The sequence below is a fragment of the Nicotiana tabacum genome, chromosome 9 (genome assembly GCF_000715075.1).
Source record: "Nicotiana tabacum cultivar K326 chromosome 9, ASM71507v2, whole genome shotgun sequence".
In the NCBI taxonomy this organism is placed as follows: Eukaryota; Viridiplantae; Streptophyta; class Magnoliopsida; order Solanales; family Solanaceae; genus Nicotiana; species Nicotiana tabacum.
In genome coordinates this window covers 109,711,105-109,731,432 of record NC_134088.1, presented here as the reverse complement: position 1 = coordinate 109,731,432, position 20,328 = coordinate 109,711,105, and the positions used below count along the sequence as shown (strand labels likewise).

Below are 20,328 nucleotides of genomic sequence, written 5' to 3'. Positions count from 1 at the left end.
AATAAAAACGAATTAGTGGAACACATAGGTGATAGGACCCAAGTCATTTGAAGGATAAATGAAAACACAGAAATAAACTCCTTAGGTGGAGTAGAAAGTTAAAAAGGGAAAAGAGTAAAAGAAAACGTGGATTAACAGAAAGCAGTAAATCGAAATACAAAACTTTCCAGTAAAAAAAGGAAAAAAGTACTGTAATAAAAGCAAGGTGGAGTAAGATATTACAGTTAGCTTCGGGCATACGGCTTCCAACACATCTGACCAATAGTTCATCACTTTCCAGGTGACATACATCCCTCGCTTGACTCGCTTCCACGGTCAGTGCTCCGATCAATCTGCACCGGACCTAGGGTTCCGTATCCGGCCGGAGAATTCATCAACTCCGGATCTCTCCAATCGAACTTGTGGATCGCACAAGTAATTAAGCAAATTTGAGATGATTCAGTTGTAGCAGAAAAAGTGAACTGATTGAACTTGCTGTTGAGGACAAAAGTACATACAGAGAGAATTAGAAATGAGTGTGAGCCACGCGTCAGTGCATCCTGTCGACGCGCCGCCACTTCAAACGGAGGCAGCGAACGTGCCAAGAGTGAGGATGAAGGATGTACAAGGCATGCCTGGCACGATCGGCGGATTCTTCTTACGGTTCGCGCAGTTCGTGTTTGCTGTTGTCGCTCTTTGCGTCATGGCTACCACCGGTGATTTTCCTTCCGTCACTGCTTTCTGGTAATTTTTTAAAATTTCTGTTTCAATCATATTTTGATGATCGTGTATTAATTAGATGCTTAATTAAGGCGGATTGCGAATGCTAGTAGTATTATTGAGTTCATATTGGAGTGTTATGTTTTATCGCTGAGTTTGGGGTTTTCCAGCTAAACTTACTGGATGTTTCAGTTCAAATTGTCAATAAAATGAATTAGAATGTGCTGATTTTAGATGATCATAAAGTATGTGATATGTATTTGCATAATATTGGCATGAAATGAGTTTAAATGGAGTAATGTTTGTTAGTGAGGATTGACCTCAACTTGTTTGTGACCAAGGCGTAGTTGTTGTTGCTGTTGTTTTATAAAGTATGTGATATGTGGTGTATAATATATATAGAACAATTGTGCCTGGTAGAATAAGAAAGTCATAAAAATATGCAGGTTCAGTTGTACCATTTTTTTTCTTCTCATTTTGCTTGGAGATGGGGTAGTGGAATTCTGGTGGAGCATGTGTTATTCTCCACTTTATATGCAAAAATTTCCAGCCTACAAAGCCTATAATTGTTATAGGAAGTATCGATCTATTAGTTAGCAAGTCAATGTGGTATTTGTGGAGTGGAGACCAAGAGGTCTTAGCCTCTCAGGTTCAAATCCCCATTATAAAGGTGATACCCAGCTTATTTATTAAAATGAATATTTCCTCACAAGTGTATGCCAGAGGATATTAGTTTGTAATAGATGGTGCTGTGAAAATATGATAAATATCCTCCTAGAAGGAACAGATAATTTGCCGGCAGAGTATGGTTGTCCTTATCTGTAAAATTTGAAGATCAAATAAAGATTTTGTATATTGTAAGGGACCTTGCTTGTTTCATAAAATTGATTTCTGTCACATTATCTCATCGGATGGCCATTCGAATCAGCTAGATTTTGTTCATTCTGTAGTTAACATAGATCCTGTATTGCCTAAACATGCTAGACAATCATGTGATATTTTCATCTACTTTAAGTCAACCAATTGGAGCTGCAAATGCTGACAATAATTCATCACCTCTTTCTTAAAAATTAGGACGTCCTCTGTAAACTTGAATGAAGGAAATCTAACAACTCTTTTCTTTTAGATGGTATTTCATATTTTGGCTTCTATCTTCATAAGTCTATATCTTTGGGCCCTTTAAGCAAGTACATGGTTACTTGGATGTTGTTTTGCTTTATAATGAATTATTCGTCTGATCTGGTTTCCCAGTTACCTTGTTGCTGCTGCTGGCTTGCAGAGCTTATGGAGCTTGTCTCTAGGAGTTCTTGACATCTATGCTCTTCTTGTTGGACGGTGCTTGCAAAGTTCTCAGATTGTGAGCTTATTTGCAGTTGGTGATGGGGTAAGTTTCAAAACAACCACTTGAACATGTTAATGTAACTGAGCTAATTAAAAAATGAAGGGGTTTATTGTAGTATGCTTGTACCATAAAGAAGATGTATGTGAACTTGACAAACATTCTGATTTCTATGTGAGACACAAAAAAGAATCTAGCGTAGAGAATTGATAGCTTTTGCATAGAGACTGATACAATCAGACGTGCAAGGACTTGGCACAAAAGCTAGCTATTGCAATTGATCCAAATATATGAGTGCCGTGGCTTCCTTTCGTTTGATAAGTATAATATGGAATTAAAAAACTTTCCAGCTTGCGATTGGCATGGAAAGATATGACTTTTGCTTATGTGTTTCTGGTTTAGTTCCACCTTGCAATTGCAATATATATATATATATATATATATATATATATATATATATATATATATATATATATATATATATATATGTGTGTGTGTGTGTGTGTGTGTGTGTGTGTGTGTGTGTGTGTGTAACTTCCTGTTTATGCAAAATGACCTTTTTTTAACTACTCAGTTGTTGTTTAGAATGTTTGATTAGTTTTCTTTACCCTTTTTTTTAACAAAGAAATTAGCTAGGTTTCCATAGATATTATGCCCTAATTGCCTACCTAGTAATCTTTGGAACACGAAGCTTGGGTATAAGTTATCCAGGGCCAATTTTTGGTTTTCAACTCTTATGTGTTTTACTATATAAAAAGTGCCGTAGAAGGTGGTGAAGCAGGGTGCTCTTAGTTGATATCCCTGTTTCCCACCTGGGGCATTTTAGTGATTTCCTGATTTTTGTGCTTTAATCTGTTGTACTTGGTGGTGTACTGTGTGGGCATGTCTAATTTTATCGGTATCCCTAGGATAAAAAGTGGAACCCACACTAACACTTGTTCACACGGGAATCCTTCCGGACATGCATAGTATAAAACCATCGGTCCCATTGAACTTTTGCACATACAGTAACTCTCATATAACATCGTTCTGCACATGTTTTTTTAATGTGGGACCCACTTTTCCTTATAAATCCATTTCTCATACTTAAACGAAATACGAAAATTTCAGCTACATGTAAGATTTTCCTAAATCAAGTTAAACAGGTAGCTGATTAATGCCTGTCAAGTAGTATCAATTTACTGAAAAGCCTTAAATATATAGGGTTAAAAGGGAATATAGGATGGTCAGAGACCTAACGTTAACATATTTTATTTAAAAGGAATATCCATGGAAATTAAAAAGTAAAAATAGCAGGGAAAAAAAATAAGTATACTATAAACCAATCCCTAGCTCAATACTAACGCAACATTTCATTACGGTTAGAGTGTCGTTAATTTCTTCTTAGAATTGAGTTTTAATGCTCTTTCGTTTGATTGTGTCCCCTACTACAGAAAAATGATGTTAATCTTAATAGCTGGATCTTTTTTTCCTTCTGCAGAATTTCCCTTAAACACTTGAAAAGATTGATTAAAATATTTGAGTACTTCAACCACACTTTTCGTAGGGATCTTTATACAACTAATCAACCAATTTATTGTTTATTTTCCGAGTCGGTATACATAGATTATGCACTAATTATGTACGGTTAGATACATATTATACATGATATATGCTAGCTATTTTTTGTTCACGTGATTGAGTGAATGGCTATTTAGATTAATTCTTCATTTTAAAATTGTAATATTGGGCCCGTGCGCCCGTGCGCAGCACGGGCGTTACCTCCACTAGTATGGAAGAAGTGCCGGAAAATTGACTAGCTCAAAAGTGGGGAAGCTTGTGCTGGATTTAACACAATTCCTTGCATATTAACTGTCAATATTCACATCTACTCATGGAGTAATTCTGTGCAATGACCATACCTATTTTCTCTTGTCCATAATGACCATGTATTTAACAGAATTTCCGCTGGCCTTTCGTCCTTCTGTTCCTATTTAAGGTCCAAGGTCACAATTTCACGAGTTTTGCAGTGAATTGAATGACTTAAGATCCAAATATATTATACCAATTTAATGCATTTAATCACAAAACTTTGTACACTATGTGCAAATTTGGTCCTTCCAAATAGTAAAAGACTGTCAATAGTTTGTGAAGTGATCGGCATACTTCCTCCATCCAATTTAATGGATCTTGCAATATGTACTAGAGATTTTGTTAATATCCTTATTTATTATGTTTGGTTAATACAAAACAATCACCTGGAAATATGCATTTCTACTAATTTTATTAAAATGCGTTTATTAACTATATCGTAATGAAGCAAACAATTAGGATGAGGGAATTAAAATGCATTTACAAATCTAAATGGAGCAAAAAATTAGGAGTCTCCCTCACCCCTCTTTCTTTGGATTATTCCACTTGCTTGGTCTCATGAGTAAACCAGTGATGGATAGGGCATCCTTTATGGCATAAAGTTTGAAAATTAATTATTTCTTTTTTATAAGGTACGATAAGAAAAAGTACTACCTATTTCTTTGTTGTTTCTCGAGTTATTCAGTTTTTGACCCATTCAGAGGGTCTCGTATAGGTATCAAAATTTTAGGGAAGGTTGTGTAATATATAATGCCATGAGAGAGATGATTAATTTCTTAGAAACCTCATTGTATGCTTACTAAATACTTTAAGAAATGCCATTCCAAGCATTTTTTTTAGGGATTCTAAAAATATATATTGGATTAAAAAATTAATGGCCTTCATTGGTTTTTGTGCCATTATACAACCTCTATCAGCTTGCTTCAACGTCTTGCACAAATACATGTCAAATTATTTTCTTTAGACTAATTGGTAAGATTAAGTTGGTACATATCCCCTCTAGGCACTGTGATGATGCAACTATGAGAAACTCATAAAACGTGGGTGACAACTCAAGAAGTAGGGCATAGCCTTTGCTAACTTGGCTAGCTGTTAAGAGTATTTCATGAACTTGAATTCATATAAACTTATGACCTTTAGTACTCGGTCACTTCCATATTATGAGGTAGTTTTATTGGAAAGTGAATTTTTGAAATGTATAGACAGAGGCGGATCCAGGATTTAAATCCTATGGGTTCAACTTTTAAAGTTTTTAGCATTGAACCTATTATATTTTTAAAGTTATGATTTTTACTCTGCGTCAAAAGTTATGGGTTCAATTGAACCCGTCGGTAATGAACTACATCCGCCCCTGTGTATAGACGCATAAGTAAAACAAATGCAAGTTGCCAGCATTGTCTTTCTATCATGATATACTTCATCATGAATGCTGATGGCTCACTCTTGGCAGAAATGAGCATTAATTAAGGAAAAGGATAGTGTTGGGAGGTAGTTTTTGTAAATAGAAATGTTTCAATCTTTTGGGGGTGCACTAAAAAGGATAGTGGAAGAAGGGAGTAAGATGGTCTATCCATAGAGTATTTACAGAAAAAAAAAATAGAGAAGTTCAGTTGCCTAACTTTTTTACTGTAAACTCAGCAAGGAAATATTAAAATTAGTTACCCTTTACGTTTAAGATGGTCACATTCTCTTGGTTGCCTTTCCATTTGGGAGATATAGATAAATTAGAATCTAGGATGCATATCCTGGAGAGCTGCATAAGCAAGTATTTAACTGCAACAGTAAAGTTGGTCGTATACTTGTGGTATATGAATTTTTCAATAGGCAATAGCCAATTAAGGAGCTCAAAAAGATATGGAAGATGCGCAGTTAAACGTAATCAATGATTTGGGCTACTCATGGTAATTGTTTAAAAGTGAATTTAAATGGTATTAGAGAATTAGTAAATATGACTTTTCCTCTAAAATTTCCTCTTTGCAAGTAAACTTTGGCAGCAGGCCCTCTTTCGTTCTCTCTCCAAGTTTAATATGCTTATTGATATATGTCATGGCTCATTTGGGACTTTAAATTGGCTAATGTAAATATAGTCTCGCTATGTTTCTATTCGGAATAAAATTGACTGCAAAATTATTTATGAATAGAGTGATAAACTCTTGCATGAAAGAGTTATGATAGAAATGGCTAGGGATCCAGAAGTAAATCACTTGTCCCTAAAGAGAGTGACACAGCTTATGTAAGACTTAATCACAGCTTGGACAACTTCAGTGCAATAACTGAAACAGTTTTTTGAGCCCTTTTAGCTCGGTTACCCGGGAACTTTCATCCTCATTCTGTTCATTTTGTAGGAGATTTTGCTACTTTTTGATGTATTCTTGGGCATTTCTGATCCATCGCTGATCCCTCAAGGTCTGTGAGGTCAGACATGAAATTGGTGTTTTTAACCTGGTCTCCACAACCCTTATAATTTGATGTGGAAATTACCTTGTAGCAAAGTTAAAAAAGCTCTATCATCTTTTAAATATCTCATAATCTGGAGTTAAGAGTTTATTATTTCTTGATAACCAGAGTTGGTGTTTATTATAACAGCAAATCCCATGTACCTATCTCCATTTTGCACTTCTTGATTTTGTCTCTTCCTTTTACTCCATTATTATAAACTTTTTCGGAATATGTGTGCGCCACATTCAACTTTGTGCATTTAACGCAAGGTGTATATAAGCTCATCCTGAAGCATCTGAATAGCTTCACGACTCCTTTCCATTCATCTCCTTGTAAAAATATCAGCTTTCTTGCAGGTCACTTCTACCCTCACGTTTGCTGCAGCCTGTGCTTCTGCTGGCATTACTGTACTGATTGGCAATGACCTTGGTGTCTGCTCTCAGAATCACTGCATAGAGTTTGAGACAGCTACTGCCATGGCTTTTCTTAGCTGGTTCTGTGCTATGCCATCATTTCTCATAAATTTTTGGTCACTTGCATCCCGGTGAAGAGGAAGAAGAATGGTTCTCAAGGAAATACTCAAACAATGTCCGAACATTTTTGGAAAGAACTGCTTTTTGTTCTGATATTGCAAATGTTTGTCTAGATGATCAATGTCCAAGAAACATACAATTGCTGCTGCAGTGTGTAAATACAAATTGTGTAAAGCAGGTCAATGCGCAAACTTGTGTTGTGATATGCTTGCTGCTATTATATGTGCAGGATTGTGCAAAAACTATAGTAGGCACTCTTGAATCTTTGACATCACGTGGGCACTCTTCCTAGCACATTTGGAGTTTGTTCCGACGTTATTCAAACGTAACATTTAGATTCAAGTCCAAAAGCACACATATTTCACCTAAAACTTGTTTCAAAATAACAATCGAAGAGGCTGTCATTATTTTGTACTTCATCCTTAACTCTTGCTGTAGTATATATAATTTATTATCTTACATTCACACAACCAGCCTTTATCGAGTCTATTTAGTCGTATAGGATTGCCAATCAAATTGATAAGTTGCTGAAAGAAGTTTTCTCTGCTGATATACCAAAAAAGTATCACAAACTTTTGATTCTCACTGCAAATACTAGAGCTAAATTGAAATGATTCAGTGAACGAATATTTGGAAACAAACATCTGCACTCAAAAAAGCTGCACTAGTAAATTTACACAAGAGTATGAAGAATCCGGGAAGCAAAATACAAATTTAGTCTAATTAAATTAAGGCAAAACAGACAGGAGCCCCACAAGTTACAAAAATTTTCATCGGTCCCAAGATCTTTCCGTTCAACTGTGTTCCTGTCTGTCAGTGTCCTCTGTGAGGAAGATGTCAAAAAACAAAAAGGAAAAAAAGAGGAGATTTGACAGCAACATTAAACAAATGACCAGTTAATAAATGAGAAGGCTAAGCAGTGGACACTAGTTTCTTCAGAAGCAAAGACTTTCCATGCAATAGCTTGTTCATATGAAATATGTCGTCCCATTGCAGACATGCAAATACCACCCGGCAGGTACGCGAAACCCTATGATCAAGAATAAACAGAATCGAAGAAAGTAAGAGTTAAGACCTCAACTTTGGTTTCTCGGTTCTGCAAAGACTAAGAGTCGGCTGTAAATACCTGATCCATGATCTTGGGAAATTCAGCGAACAACACTTTCCGGCCAGATTCGTCAAATATCCTATCTAGAGTAATGTCTTGCAAAGCAACTAATGTTGTCTCCAGCATATCAAGCCCAGCCTTATTAGCAAAAATGAAAACCGGCAGCGACTGCAACAGCAGAGAAAGAAATTCAACTTACTAACGCCATTCATTTAACAAGATAAAAGACTAGAAGGCGGATGAATAGGTCAAAAGCAATGCATGTTGACATGTCAAAAGCATGCTAGGGACCAAAATGAGGACAATCAAAATGCCAATCACAAGTAGTTCAAATATGCACCCATGATATGACATTTTCACCATAAAAAATCACCATCACAAATATAATTTAAGTCGAGCTTATTTCTTAATATCATTGTCCAGCTCCTTCATATTCTAATATTAATTAGGGTCATGACACTACTAGGTTAATACATTTTTCTTTATGCATATGTTCATGTTTCACCGCAACACAACCTACAATTTTTTTACTAACAAACCGTAATATGCTGTTTACATGAGTTCATAAGAGAATTCATACCTTCAATGAGCAGCACAAAATAGCATCCTGATGTTGCCAAAGATTCTTTAGCACTGATTCATCGCCCCTCGAATCAGCTTGAAGCAACTCTGTCCCCATGTGATAACTGGATATTATATGCAAAAGAAGAAAACGGTATGTTAACAATCAGAAAAGTACTTCTAAGACCATCTGATTTTTCTCAATATGTTGAGAAAGGAAAAATTCTCAAAAAATAATTGAAGATCAACATGCACACTCGACACTGCTTCCGCTCTTGGTGGTAAATGAGATTTGCAATGAATCGACTTGTAAGCACGACAGTATGAACATGTAAAGCAATAAACCCCATATTGAGCTGAAATGCAGAGAATAAGGTTTCACCATAGTTGAGAAATCATTTTACCTGTAGCTCTGGCAGATCCAGTGCGACAAAGTTACAGCTTCAGGGGAGCCTGGAGAAAGCTTGGACCCGAATGTTGAATTCACTCCTGCGGGAGATATTGCCATGGCAACCCGTTGGACAGATGAAACCACACTGCGAACATACTGGCGCGCCATGGTAGCTACATTATCCTGAAGATTGTCCTCGAATGGAAATTGAAAAGCAATTGTCAATACAGATCGTGCACTGTAGCCAGAGACCACATCTCCAGTAGCAGGGTTTGTTGCTGGGCCAACTTCAAGACTTGATGCCAGATCCAGTGTTCTATGAGCATTCGATGTATCCTGGGGATCGCTCTGAAAATAGAATCACCGGTTATGCTCCAAAATCGAGCAAAATGAAAAGAAAAAAAAAAATCCATGTAAACAATAGATTTGCCAAATTCAATGCTTGAAGTTGAAAATCAAAATATTTTACTCAACTGATTTTGACTCGAGAGGAATGATACGAAACCCGGAGGGCAACAGGGGTGCATCATCTGGAAACATCTCATCAATTGCAGCAAAAACTAGTTCAGAACAAGCTCCGACAGCATTCTCATCGGTTCCACTACACATCTAGAAATAACTGTTTGTTAGCATTATCCTTCAACAATGTATGTACATACAACACACCGAAACATCAATGTATAAGCAAAAGTACCTGGAGAAGGTGAATATCTCTCGGCATAAAAGCATCTTCCTGGCCAATAGAGTGCCCTTCCAATCTAATAACTTCAAGCATCTGCAAACCAAAATAAAGTGAGAGGAAGTCTCAAGTCTCAAATTCTTGCTCATGTATGTCGAGGCATTCCCCATAACACATAAGTGAGAACTGGGGCAATTGCAAACCGCTTACCTCTTCATGTTCTATTGTGTGGCCCAGTGGCATTATTATCTGGCTTCCGGTAAATCTGGTAGGCCTCACCCCAGGATATGCATATGAACAAGATTTCATTGAGGAAGCTACATAGGCATCAACATTAAAGTCCGCCCACTCTGAACGGTGCTCCCTGAGAAATCGAACCAGTACCGCAGGAGGAACATTCTGCCACCGAACAAAAGAGTTAAAAGTCAATTCTCATTCTTCCAATTAATAGCAAGATGCCCTACTCAGAGCATTAAACAAATAGCTTTATAAAACACTGAGTAATATTCTCTAATATTCCAGGAATCCTGATTCTTTCCTAGAATTAGAAATTGAAAGCATAATAAAAATCTGCAACAATCCGGAACGATTTTAATTTTTCCTCGACTTCAAAATCTACCATTATCGCTCTTTTTTAGTAAGAGTATAGAGCCAATTTCTAAGAAACAAGAGCAGTAAAGAAAACTTGTCTTGTGATACTAGATCTAATACAGATACTGAATAGGTATCACAATATATGATCCTACTTTGAACAGCTGCAACTCTGTTTGCTATGAACTAACAAGGCAACAAGAGCACTGCAAAACTTGTCTTTAGAATTACTTGACCTATTCAGTGAATTAACAAGGCAAAGGTAGTTGGCCAATGAAAATCTGTAGTTAGTTCAAGAAAGCTTAATCTGTTGACCTGGAGTAGCATTGATGCTTTGGCACAAAGGATGCCTCCAAGTGGTGAAAGAGGAACGGAAGTGGTGGCAATGTTCTTCCTTGAATTGACAGCAACTATAACATCTTCACCACCATCAGAACTTAACAATGACCAGCCATCATCACTGAATCCATTGATGGCATCATTGAAGCCTCTGCAATATAGAAAATAGCCTAATTATGATACTTGCGCTTCAGGATTCGTATGTCTACTTTTATGGCATATCATATCTCGAAGCACAGAACAATCAGAGCAATAACCAGCACCTGCTTAATCTCTGGCTAAATGTTCGAAGAACTGCAGGTTGCCTTCCCAGACCATATACAACCTCCCCACTAGTCTCCTGAGCTATTTGCCTTGCATATCGCAGTGCCTTTACAGCAAAAACTAACCATAATTAGTATTTCTTTTGCTGTTGTGGTAAGTAACGGTAATTGCTCAAGTACTTAAAATATAAAAAAAGGCTGTAAGTATTCTCAGAGCAACTTCTGGAATTAAGCAACATCGAATGCAGTTAACAGTATGCTGTGCTTCACAGCATAAGGTTCTTCATTACTTATATGTTTCACATGCAGACTTTTATGGCAACACAATGAGGAAAACAATAATGAACCTTTGAAAACTCGAATAACGAAGAAATCCTCGATAACGTGCATTAAGAGACTAAGGATTTGTCAGGTGTTCTATATTTTTAAAGCTGGGAACTTCTAACAGAATAAACAAAAATATCAGGCTATATCTAACTGCTCGTCCAGAAAGTACAATCCTATCTACTTCAGAGCTGAACAAAAATTGAGATCTAGTTGTGAAGACCAAAAAGGTTGTTAAACATCCAGTAGTTAATAAAAACCAAGGGTTCAACTCACCGCAATAGTCATTTTCTGTGCCACAACTTTTGACGATTCATAAAGTGGACGCAAAATCTCAGGGGCACTCCATGCCTGAAGAAAAACATTATGCCGTGAAGTCCAGCTGCAAGACAGAACAAGTTAAAAAGAAAGGGAAGTGGTAGTACAGTGTGCAATCTGACCTCAAGATTCAGATGGTCAACAATATGTATAATGGATCCTCCACCGTCACACGGTCGGATTAGATATCCAGACGGAAGCATTTGAGCTCTTACAAACTGGGAAGCAGAAGCAGCATTCGGCCCAGCTCCAGTACCAGAGAGGGATCTTTCACAAACCTTACGGGGAGGAGGAATTGATGGGCACATACAACAAACTATCAGCAAAATATTCATAACTAAGTACAAAAGTGGCCAGATTGCTAATCCTAAGACACACTAATGTGAAGGATGTGCTTACCACAAAGCTACCATTCTCCAGGGTGGTTGTGTATCTCAGAGTCCAAAAATCACGTGCAGGAGCCAAGGTGGTAGGAGCATATATCTGGAAAAAAAATGATTTCAACAATCCCCTCAATGCTGTAGCTTCTCCAATCAGAAGCCTACGTGAAGATTGATGAGAAAGTAATTAATTACCTGCGTGTACAAAAGTTCAATTGTTCCATTTCCTGCAGAAAACATTGTGAAAACTTCAACGTTCCGGCAATCTCGGAACCAAGAAGATCGATCTTTGAGGATCTCAGCAATCTGTAAATATTAGACAAAAATATATGTACTTAGAAGAAACTGGCATAATCTAGTACACTCATCAAGGGACCAAAACTAGTAATAGAGCAGCAGCACTACATTTAAATTAATTTTCCACAAGACTGCTTACCTTTGTCGGCTCTAAACTAACAAGACCACATGCTCGGGCTGCCACTCCACTACAACTGTGTGAGATGGCAAAAATCCCAACTGAATCCGGACCAGGCTGACAATAGAATGAAAATTTAGTTTTTTAGCTATCCAGTCAAAGAGGCACGTGGCAATACTGAATTTTTTTTTAAAACAAAAAAGGATTGACTAAAGTTCAAACCTTCATCCCAGGCATCGGGACCCAATCAACAGCAGTTCCTGTAGCCTTGGAAAGGAACTCTGCTAAGGTTTCCTCTGCAATCGACAGCAGTCTGCGGAGAGAACAAACTTGACTTAGAGATAAACAAATTAGCCCCTCAAAATGTGGTCTATGCCATTTAATAAATAACATAAATATGTATAAACACCATAGACAGAAGGGGTGGGAGAAATAGGAGTTTGAAATTAATTACCCAGCAGGGTTGTTAGCATCTCTGAGGGAATGCTGAGGGGTGGTAACCACTGACTCACAACTTACATCAGTAGTGGCCGCTGATGCCTGCAGAAAACACAAATACAGTCTAATTAATTCCTACAGAACAAAAGATCACCGGAGATATCTGCCATCCGTTTCTTGTCCATTGGTTCAATATCACAGCAAAACAAGAAGGGCGGGTAGAAGAATATAGAAAGCAAAAACACGATGAATTCAAAATTTAGTCATGCATTTCGTAACTATAAGAATGACCTAAAACCTGTCATCAAAATAAAGACAATTTACACTGTTTAAAATATGTTACCATAAGCTGTGGAATATCAGGAATCTTAAAATCCATAGTGCTTATCAGAAACAAAAGACAAGATACGTTAAGTGAAAAAAAAGGTTTTTTACCATAAATAATAAAGGAAAAATTATGTTAACTTACAGTATGCAACTGTTGCCGCATAAAGCCATTTTCACACACAAGCTGCGAAACCTGTTTTTGCAAGCGATCATTCTCCTCCATCAATAGTTTATTCATTGCAGACAGCTTTCTATTTACAGTCTGTAGTCGAGAAGACTCTTTCCTTTGCTTCTCTCGACACCTGAAATGATACAATATTCACCCTCTATTCCAAAATCTAAGCTCAACTACCCAACAGACAGAAATCAAACTACATATGCAATTCATGATTCACTTAATGCCCCACGGTTAACTCATACAACCCAATCGACAAGCCTAGGAAACTAGAAGGACAGTGATATATTCCACTTCATCCATCACTGATCTAACTAATCCAAGATTTGAGCAGTACCAAACAAACTAGAGCCCAAGATCACAAGTGCAGTACACACCTAAATATATGCATTTAAGAACAAAAAAGAAACCAAATTGGAGTAATCCAAATTGAACAATGGGCAGTGTACCTTCTGTTTTGAAACCAAACTTTGATCTGCTTAGGCTCGATATTCGACAGAATAGGGCATTCACGGATCAATTGTTGGCGGCGCAAGGAGCTAGGCTTAGGGCACTCAGCATAAACCCTCTCCAATGCCTCAACTTGCTCAGCTGTATACCGGACATACTTTCCACTACTGTCAAGATGTTTTGTAATACTACCACTACTACTCTCCCTGTGCTGCTGTGCAACCATAGCCATTGCCCTCAAACCTCAAAATCCCAAACCAAAAAAAAAATCAAGATTTCCAAATTTTCAAACACCCTTTTAAGAAATAAAAACACCCCCAAGTAGATATATTCCCTGCAAACAGCTTTTATTATATATATCAACACAGAGAACTAAGATTCTCTGAAACAAAGACTTTATCTTTATCTCTTTTTTTTTTCTTTTTCTAGTGATCTCAGACAAGATTAAATGAACGATCTTGATTGAGCCAGAAGATTCCTAGGTGCCCCCTTTTGTTGTTTCTATACTTTGTGCCCCTTATAACAGAAGGCTCAAACACACACTTCACGCTTAAAAACTTACAAATTAAGGTACAGCCAAAACTGCTCTAACGAAAGATATGGCTGAAAAGGATATAAATACAGACAAAAATTCTCTCTCTCTTTCAAATTCACATAAGCTGTAAACTACTCGTGTTTGATAAAAACACAACACCATTTCCATTCACATAAAGCTCCAAACTCTATCATCATTTAATTTATTTTTTTTAAAACCATCAACTTTTTACCTCAGCCCTCTGTTTTTTTTTTCAAACACTCAATTCTTTGGAATCTTTAACCCCTTTTTCTACCTTGATGTAATTACTTCTCCAGCTGTGTTTAATACAGAGAACAAATGACACGTTCAGAGAGGCCTGAATCTTCGCGTGTAAGGCCAAAAAAAGAGAACCTTTACCCAAATATTACTGAAAAAGATGGCACCTTCTTAAAGTAGACAAACAAATCACCACAACCCCTTCAGTATATACATAAAATAGCCAGCTTTGAGATTACAAAAACAAGAATTACCCCCACAAAAAGTAGGAGAAAAGAAAGCAAAAATTTGCTCTGTTTTCTTAGTTTTCTTGAGCTTCAATATATAAGAAGAAGCATAACACCTCCCACTTAAGATCTGAAACTGAAACAAACTCTAAAAGACATGTTGGAACAGCAAAAAGATAGAATTTTTTTTAGAGAGAGAGACAGAGAGAAGTGATGTTTTTTTAGTGTGTGTAAGGTGAGGTGAAGAGGTGTGTGAGAGTGGTGGGTGAGAAAAGGGCAAAAGAAAATGGAGAGAGAGAGAGAGACTGTGATGTGGGAATTTGCTTGACTTAAAGCTTTATGAGCTCGCAAATCGAAAATGCCAGTGTTTTTATGCTGCTGCTGTTGCTCTTGCCTTTGTGTTTTTCTGTTTTCTTTTATTTTATGTCCTTTTTCTTCACTAATAATTTAATTAAAATTGCAATATGGTACGTACGAATATAAATATTCAGTTATCTGCTAGAGTATAATAATACAACTTCTTTTTCTTTTTCTTTTTCCTTTTAATAAAATAAAATATGTGATCACCACTGTTTGGATGATTTTTTCTAGCTATAAACATGAATTCTAGCTATAAACATAAAAGGGAAAAGTTCAAAGGACATTTTTGTCCATATATGGTCAATATTGTCTTGATGAATGTTTTAACTTGATCTACATTATATATAAAAGGAGATTTAGAATTTAAATTTTGTGGTTGGAATACCACTAAATTTAATGATCATTTGAGTTACTAAATTAGAATTTAATATATGTACATCTGATACTAAATTATTGAATTTGACTGAATTCGTAACTTACATGGCATATCTGTCCCTCAAATTACAGGATTTTTTTTTTCTATATGGTCTCTATTGTCTAGATGAATCTAAATTATATCAAAGCATATCTAGAGTTTGAATTTTGTGGATAGCAATAATGCTAAATTCAATGATAATTGAATATTTGAACATACAATTGGATTTGATTGAATTCATAATTTATATATATCGTATATCTGCCCTTGAAATTATAGGACATTTTTATTCCATATATGGTTACTATTATCAAGATGAATTTTTTTAACTCAGAGCTAAACTCTAAGGAAAAAGAAGTTAAAAGAGAACTCTACGGGTGGTACTCATGGTTTTTTCCTTCTCTATCCTTTATTTTTAGAATTTAAAAACAATTACCATTTGTTAAATAGTTATTCAAACTAAATGTACGTAAATGAATTTCAGTAATGTCTAGAACAAGCTGCTTGTATATTCACAAATTAGAGGAATAAAGCCAATGTTCTTAAGTTAAAGTGAGTAAAGTTAAATTTTTTGGAGCATGTATTAATGTAAATTCAAAGGGATTATCAGGCAGATTGTGAAATGTGATTCATAATTTGATAAGTTGGCACATTTGCAAACGTCTCTTGTGTTTTGACTTAGATTTAAGCCTCATTTATAAGATACTAATAGAACTTTGTTAATATTTATGATCTCTACTGTCTGGATTCTTTTCTCAGTAATATTTCTAGTTGATAATTAAAAATTAATAATTATCAAAAACTATGAAGTGTCAATATAAAGTTATTTATTTTGTGATAACATATATATACCGTGAAATTAGTTGATAAATAATAAATTGATTTAGCCATTATTATTATAAAAACAAAAAATTTAATATTACCCATTCGGCGCATTTACAAGCTAGTCCAATGTACAGTATATGAAATGACATATAAGACCCACGCCATGTACTGTGGATATAAATGCTTTGGTCAAATCATAATCTTTTCTTCTGCCAATACCTATGGCTACTGTGCCCCTTTGTGGTCTATACTCTGTCTCTCTGACTATTAGGGTTTCACCCCTCTACTCTACTCTCTGCAAAAAGATTTATTACTTTTAATATTTTCTTTTATTTTTATATAAGTAAGAGGGTGTTCGGTTAAGTTTATAAGCTCGTCAAACTAGCTTATAAGCATTTATCGGTATATTTACGCGTTTGGTAAAGTTAAAAGTGTTTATAAGTCAAGTGCTTATAAGTCAAAAATAAATCATAAGTCGGTCACCCTCAGCTTATAAATTTTTAGCTTATAAGCACTTTAAATTTGATCAAAAATTTTACTATTTTATCCTTAAAATATTTTTTTTTAGAACAAAACTCTTACATGGATACTCACTGACTCAAGTACTATTTCAACCTAAACCCCCCTCCCCCGCCTCTTCAAGCCTACAATGCTCATTGACTATTTAAGATAAGCAAATTATTTATTCCTTTGCATATTTATATCTATTGATTGTGTATTAATCTTTGAATTGTATGTAATAAATGAGGACGTGTGTTGCTTTCTAAGTGTTGTGGTGATAAACACAGTGTTTGTTTCTCTTCAAATATTTTGTCCTATTTAGGTTTATTTTTTATTGAAAATTTTTTATCAATTTATTAATTATTATAACTTATGATTATATACTTAGCATAAAATAAATTATATTTATCATAAAAGTTATCTTATCTAAGCACAGTTGTATTTTAAAAAAATGACAAATAGAATATTTTGTATTTGGATCGATTTGGAATTTAAAATTTTGAAGAAATTACGTCCTTATAAGTGTAAACACTTCTAAGGTTATTTAAGTCATTTTAACAAAAAAGGAATTTATCGGCATTTTTTTTATCAAATATTGCAGCAACTTATTATCAATTTCAGCACTTGTAATCAAACATGTAACTGCTTATTTATTAAATCAGTTTCAACACTTAAAAATATTTTTCAGCACTAAATGCTTATCAGCTAGTTTAAATCAGTTAATCCTAACGGGCTCAAAATTATAAAGAGTTTGAAATAAGTTGAAAATTACTTAAAACGAACCAAAAATAACAGTCAAATCTTTAAGACCATCCAAATGGGCTTTAAATCTTTGTTTTTTGTCCTTGTAGTTTACTTCTTTTTTTCTTCATTTGTGAGAATCTGTATCAATCTTTTCGTTGTTTTAACTGATGGCTAGTAAGGTAGCAAGTGAATGGATGATCCCCCTATGAGATCAATTCACACTAGTCATCTAATATTTGTGTCAGTATTAGGATTAATTTCTTGAATCTTTGCTCCTGCTCCAGTCTAGGAAATGTAACATTTTGAAAATGACTAGCAAATCACCTACATGACTAAATTGTTATGCTAGTCTTTTAACCATTTGATTGTTTAACCTAAACTTTAGCTCCCGGTTGGTCATATACTTTTGGCTATTTAAAAAAAAAATTAAAAATATTGTATATTCATGGAATATGATCAATTTTAAAAAAAAATTGAAGAGAAATTTCGAGTTTTCAAAAACTTATGTAGGACAGTTCTTGGGTAAAAACAATTCGCTAGCGTTTGGATATAGATTTTGTCAAAACTTGATAAAATAGTTTTTGAAGTTATGGTGAAAATAACTTTTGGAAGTTGAAGTTGTGTTTGATATGCATTTAATTTGAAAAAGAGTTAAATTTTTGTGAGTGAAAGAAAATTTTCACCCAAAAACTGCAACTTGAAATTGAATCAAAAGTGATCATATTTCATGAACAAACAATATTTTCAAAAAAGAATAGCCAAAATCTATGGCCAAACGGGAGCTTCTTCCTCTCACAAAACTTTAACTTTTTTTCCAAATGAAATTATATACAAACACAACTTCAACTTTCAAAAATTATTTTTCAGCATAACTTCAAAAACTTCTTTTTCAAATTTCAACCAAATTTATGTTCAAACACTAGCTTAATTTTAAGTCAAACGAATTAAATATATAATAGACCTCAAGGAATTAAATTAAAGCTAAGTGTTTTTCTTTCCAAGAATAATAATAACAAGAATGAAATAAAGTAAACAAAATAATAAATAAGATAGGGAGGAAAAGGAATTCTTATCGATATTGATCATATGAGCAAAGATGAATGAGCCAATATGAGTGCCAATTCGTTACAATGATCTTTTAGTAGTCATCCTTCAATGGGTACAATTGGATGAATGAGAGTTTATTTAAAGTTAAACTTTAATGTAATAGCTCCCTATAACTAGCATATTACGAGTATTATTTGATCGATCCATACGTTATATTTGGTGATTTTTTAACCACCTAGGATTCAAATGTCGAATTTCGAGTATCTCGTGATTTGCTCACCTGAAGATTGGTGTACCCGAATACTCATAGACTCTTTGGTGAGGTTGCTATGAACCGGAACCATTTATCTCCGGTAATTATTGGTCCAAAACGTGCCTTTTCGTGGCTATCCAGACGCTAACCTGAATAAAACGGTTACTTACAGGTGTCGACTCAGAGTTTTTTGCTACATGTCATCTACTTCTGCATTCACGTGTCCTATTCGTATTTTACCAATACATCAGTCTTTAAAAATTATTTAATTCGATTAATCTAAATTTGCACCAAATAAGTCATTAAACGAGTAAAAATACTATATATTAAAAAGTTTTTTTTATAAAAAATGAATTTTGTCCCATCCTCCCTCATTGAATAAGAGTTTATACGCAAGGAATAAAAAGCTTCATGAGGTTAACAGAGCTAAGTTCCAACTAGTAATGATTAAAAAAAAAAAAAAGAAAAAAAAAGAAGGTAAAATAACCCTATGGATAGATTGAACCTTCCGCAATAGTAATGCATTCTTCCCCCAACTTTCTAACATATGAGAGCTCGAGATATCAAATAATATTTAAAGCCTCAATGCTTCGTCAAAGTATCACGGGTAGAGAGTTATTTTATTCTAATGTCATTATTCATTTTAATGGGTTGTTTGGTTGGGAACAAATTACTCTAGGATTAAAATGATATAACTATAATACGAGAACTAAATAACGATTAAATTATTTAATAAATATATTTATATTAGAAGATGTTTGGTTTATTGGACTAAAATGAGATATACATGGTATAACATAAATATGTGTTTAGTGTATACTAGATAAGTTGGGACAAAACTTTTATTTTCGATTTTAACCTTGTATTGTTTTAAAGACTTTGGGGAAAGAACCGTGAATAAGGATATTTTTGCCATTTTAGTATTTATCCAAAAATTAATAAATCTTGATATTATTGTCTAACACATAATGCGGGATAGAACAATATCCAATTATGAGATTAATTAATCCCAAAATTGTTAATCTCGAAGCTAAAACTTTCAACTAAACACGGGATAAAATAATTTCGCATCTGATCTCAAGATTATCATCCCATATCTCACATACAAAATGACCCCAAAAAATTTAACAAACTTGTAGTATAACTACCTCTTGAAAGTTTTAAAAAAAAAAGATTTTTTGATAATTTGAGAGGAAGCAAATATAGTTTCCTCTTCTTCAACACAAGGACGTCTTAATAAAACTCATGTCATAAAGTCAAATTTTAATAAGGAACCTTTTTTGTGTTGATACTGTAGTTATCTTACAGATTTTAATATTAATATTTATATTGGTTTATTTTTTTTCTTTCTTTTTGTCTATAATTTAGTTATCTTATAAAATAATACGGAGTACTGATATTTACATTGGTAAGAAAATTCAAGTTACTAAGACGCTAGTCACATATTTACATTGTGTTACTATGGATTTCATTGTAAAAAAAAATTATTTACCAATATGAATATTTGAATAGCTTAATTTAAAGTTCTAAAATATTTTTATTG

General features: G+C 34.6%; 2 protein-coding genes across 3 annotated transcripts; one reads left to right on the top strand and one right to left on the bottom strand.

The window, feature by feature from the left end:
* The first annotated feature begins 225 nt into the window (after positions 1-225).
* On the top strand, positions 226-7,064 carry LOC107822893 (CASP-like protein 5A2). The gene is made up of 3 exons (XM_016649480.2): positions 226-723; positions 1,951-2,083; positions 6,685-7,064. The coding sequence occupies exons 1-3, from the start codon at positions 512-514 to the stop codon at positions 6,874-6,876; spliced, it is 537 nt and encodes a 178-aa protein (XP_016504966.1). The 5' UTR covers positions 226-511; the 3' UTR covers positions 6,877-7,064.
* A 426-nt stretch (positions 7,065-7,490) lies between these two features.
* LOC107822894 (homeobox-leucine zipper protein REVOLUTA) lies at positions 7,491-14,981 on the bottom strand. Of its 2 annotated transcripts, none has more exons than XM_016649481.2 (19): positions 14,451-14,981; positions 13,620-13,863; positions 13,138-13,297; positions 12,685-12,770; positions 12,453-12,543; positions 12,252-12,347; positions 12,011-12,121; positions 11,835-11,918; positions 11,558-11,713; positions 11,394-11,468; positions 10,794-10,900; positions 10,507-10,681; positions 9,811-9,999; positions 9,616-9,696; positions 9,396-9,530; positions 8,935-9,269; positions 8,550-8,655; positions 7,988-8,137; positions 7,491-7,891 (listed from the first exon to the last, which is right to left on the bottom strand). In XM_016649481.2, exons 2-19 carry the CDS (start codon positions 13,850-13,852, stop codon positions 7,742-7,744), a joined length of 2,520 nt encoding a protein of 839 aa, XP_016504967.1. In that variant the 5' UTR covers positions 13,853-13,863; positions 14,451-14,981; the 3' UTR covers positions 7,491-7,741. The 2 variants fall into 2 exon arrangements, with proteins under 2 accessions (XP_016504967.1, XP_075078120.1); XM_075222019.1 differs by having other exon boundaries at positions 14,388-14,526.
* Between the last annotated feature and the right edge of the window lie 5,347 nt (positions 14,982-20,328).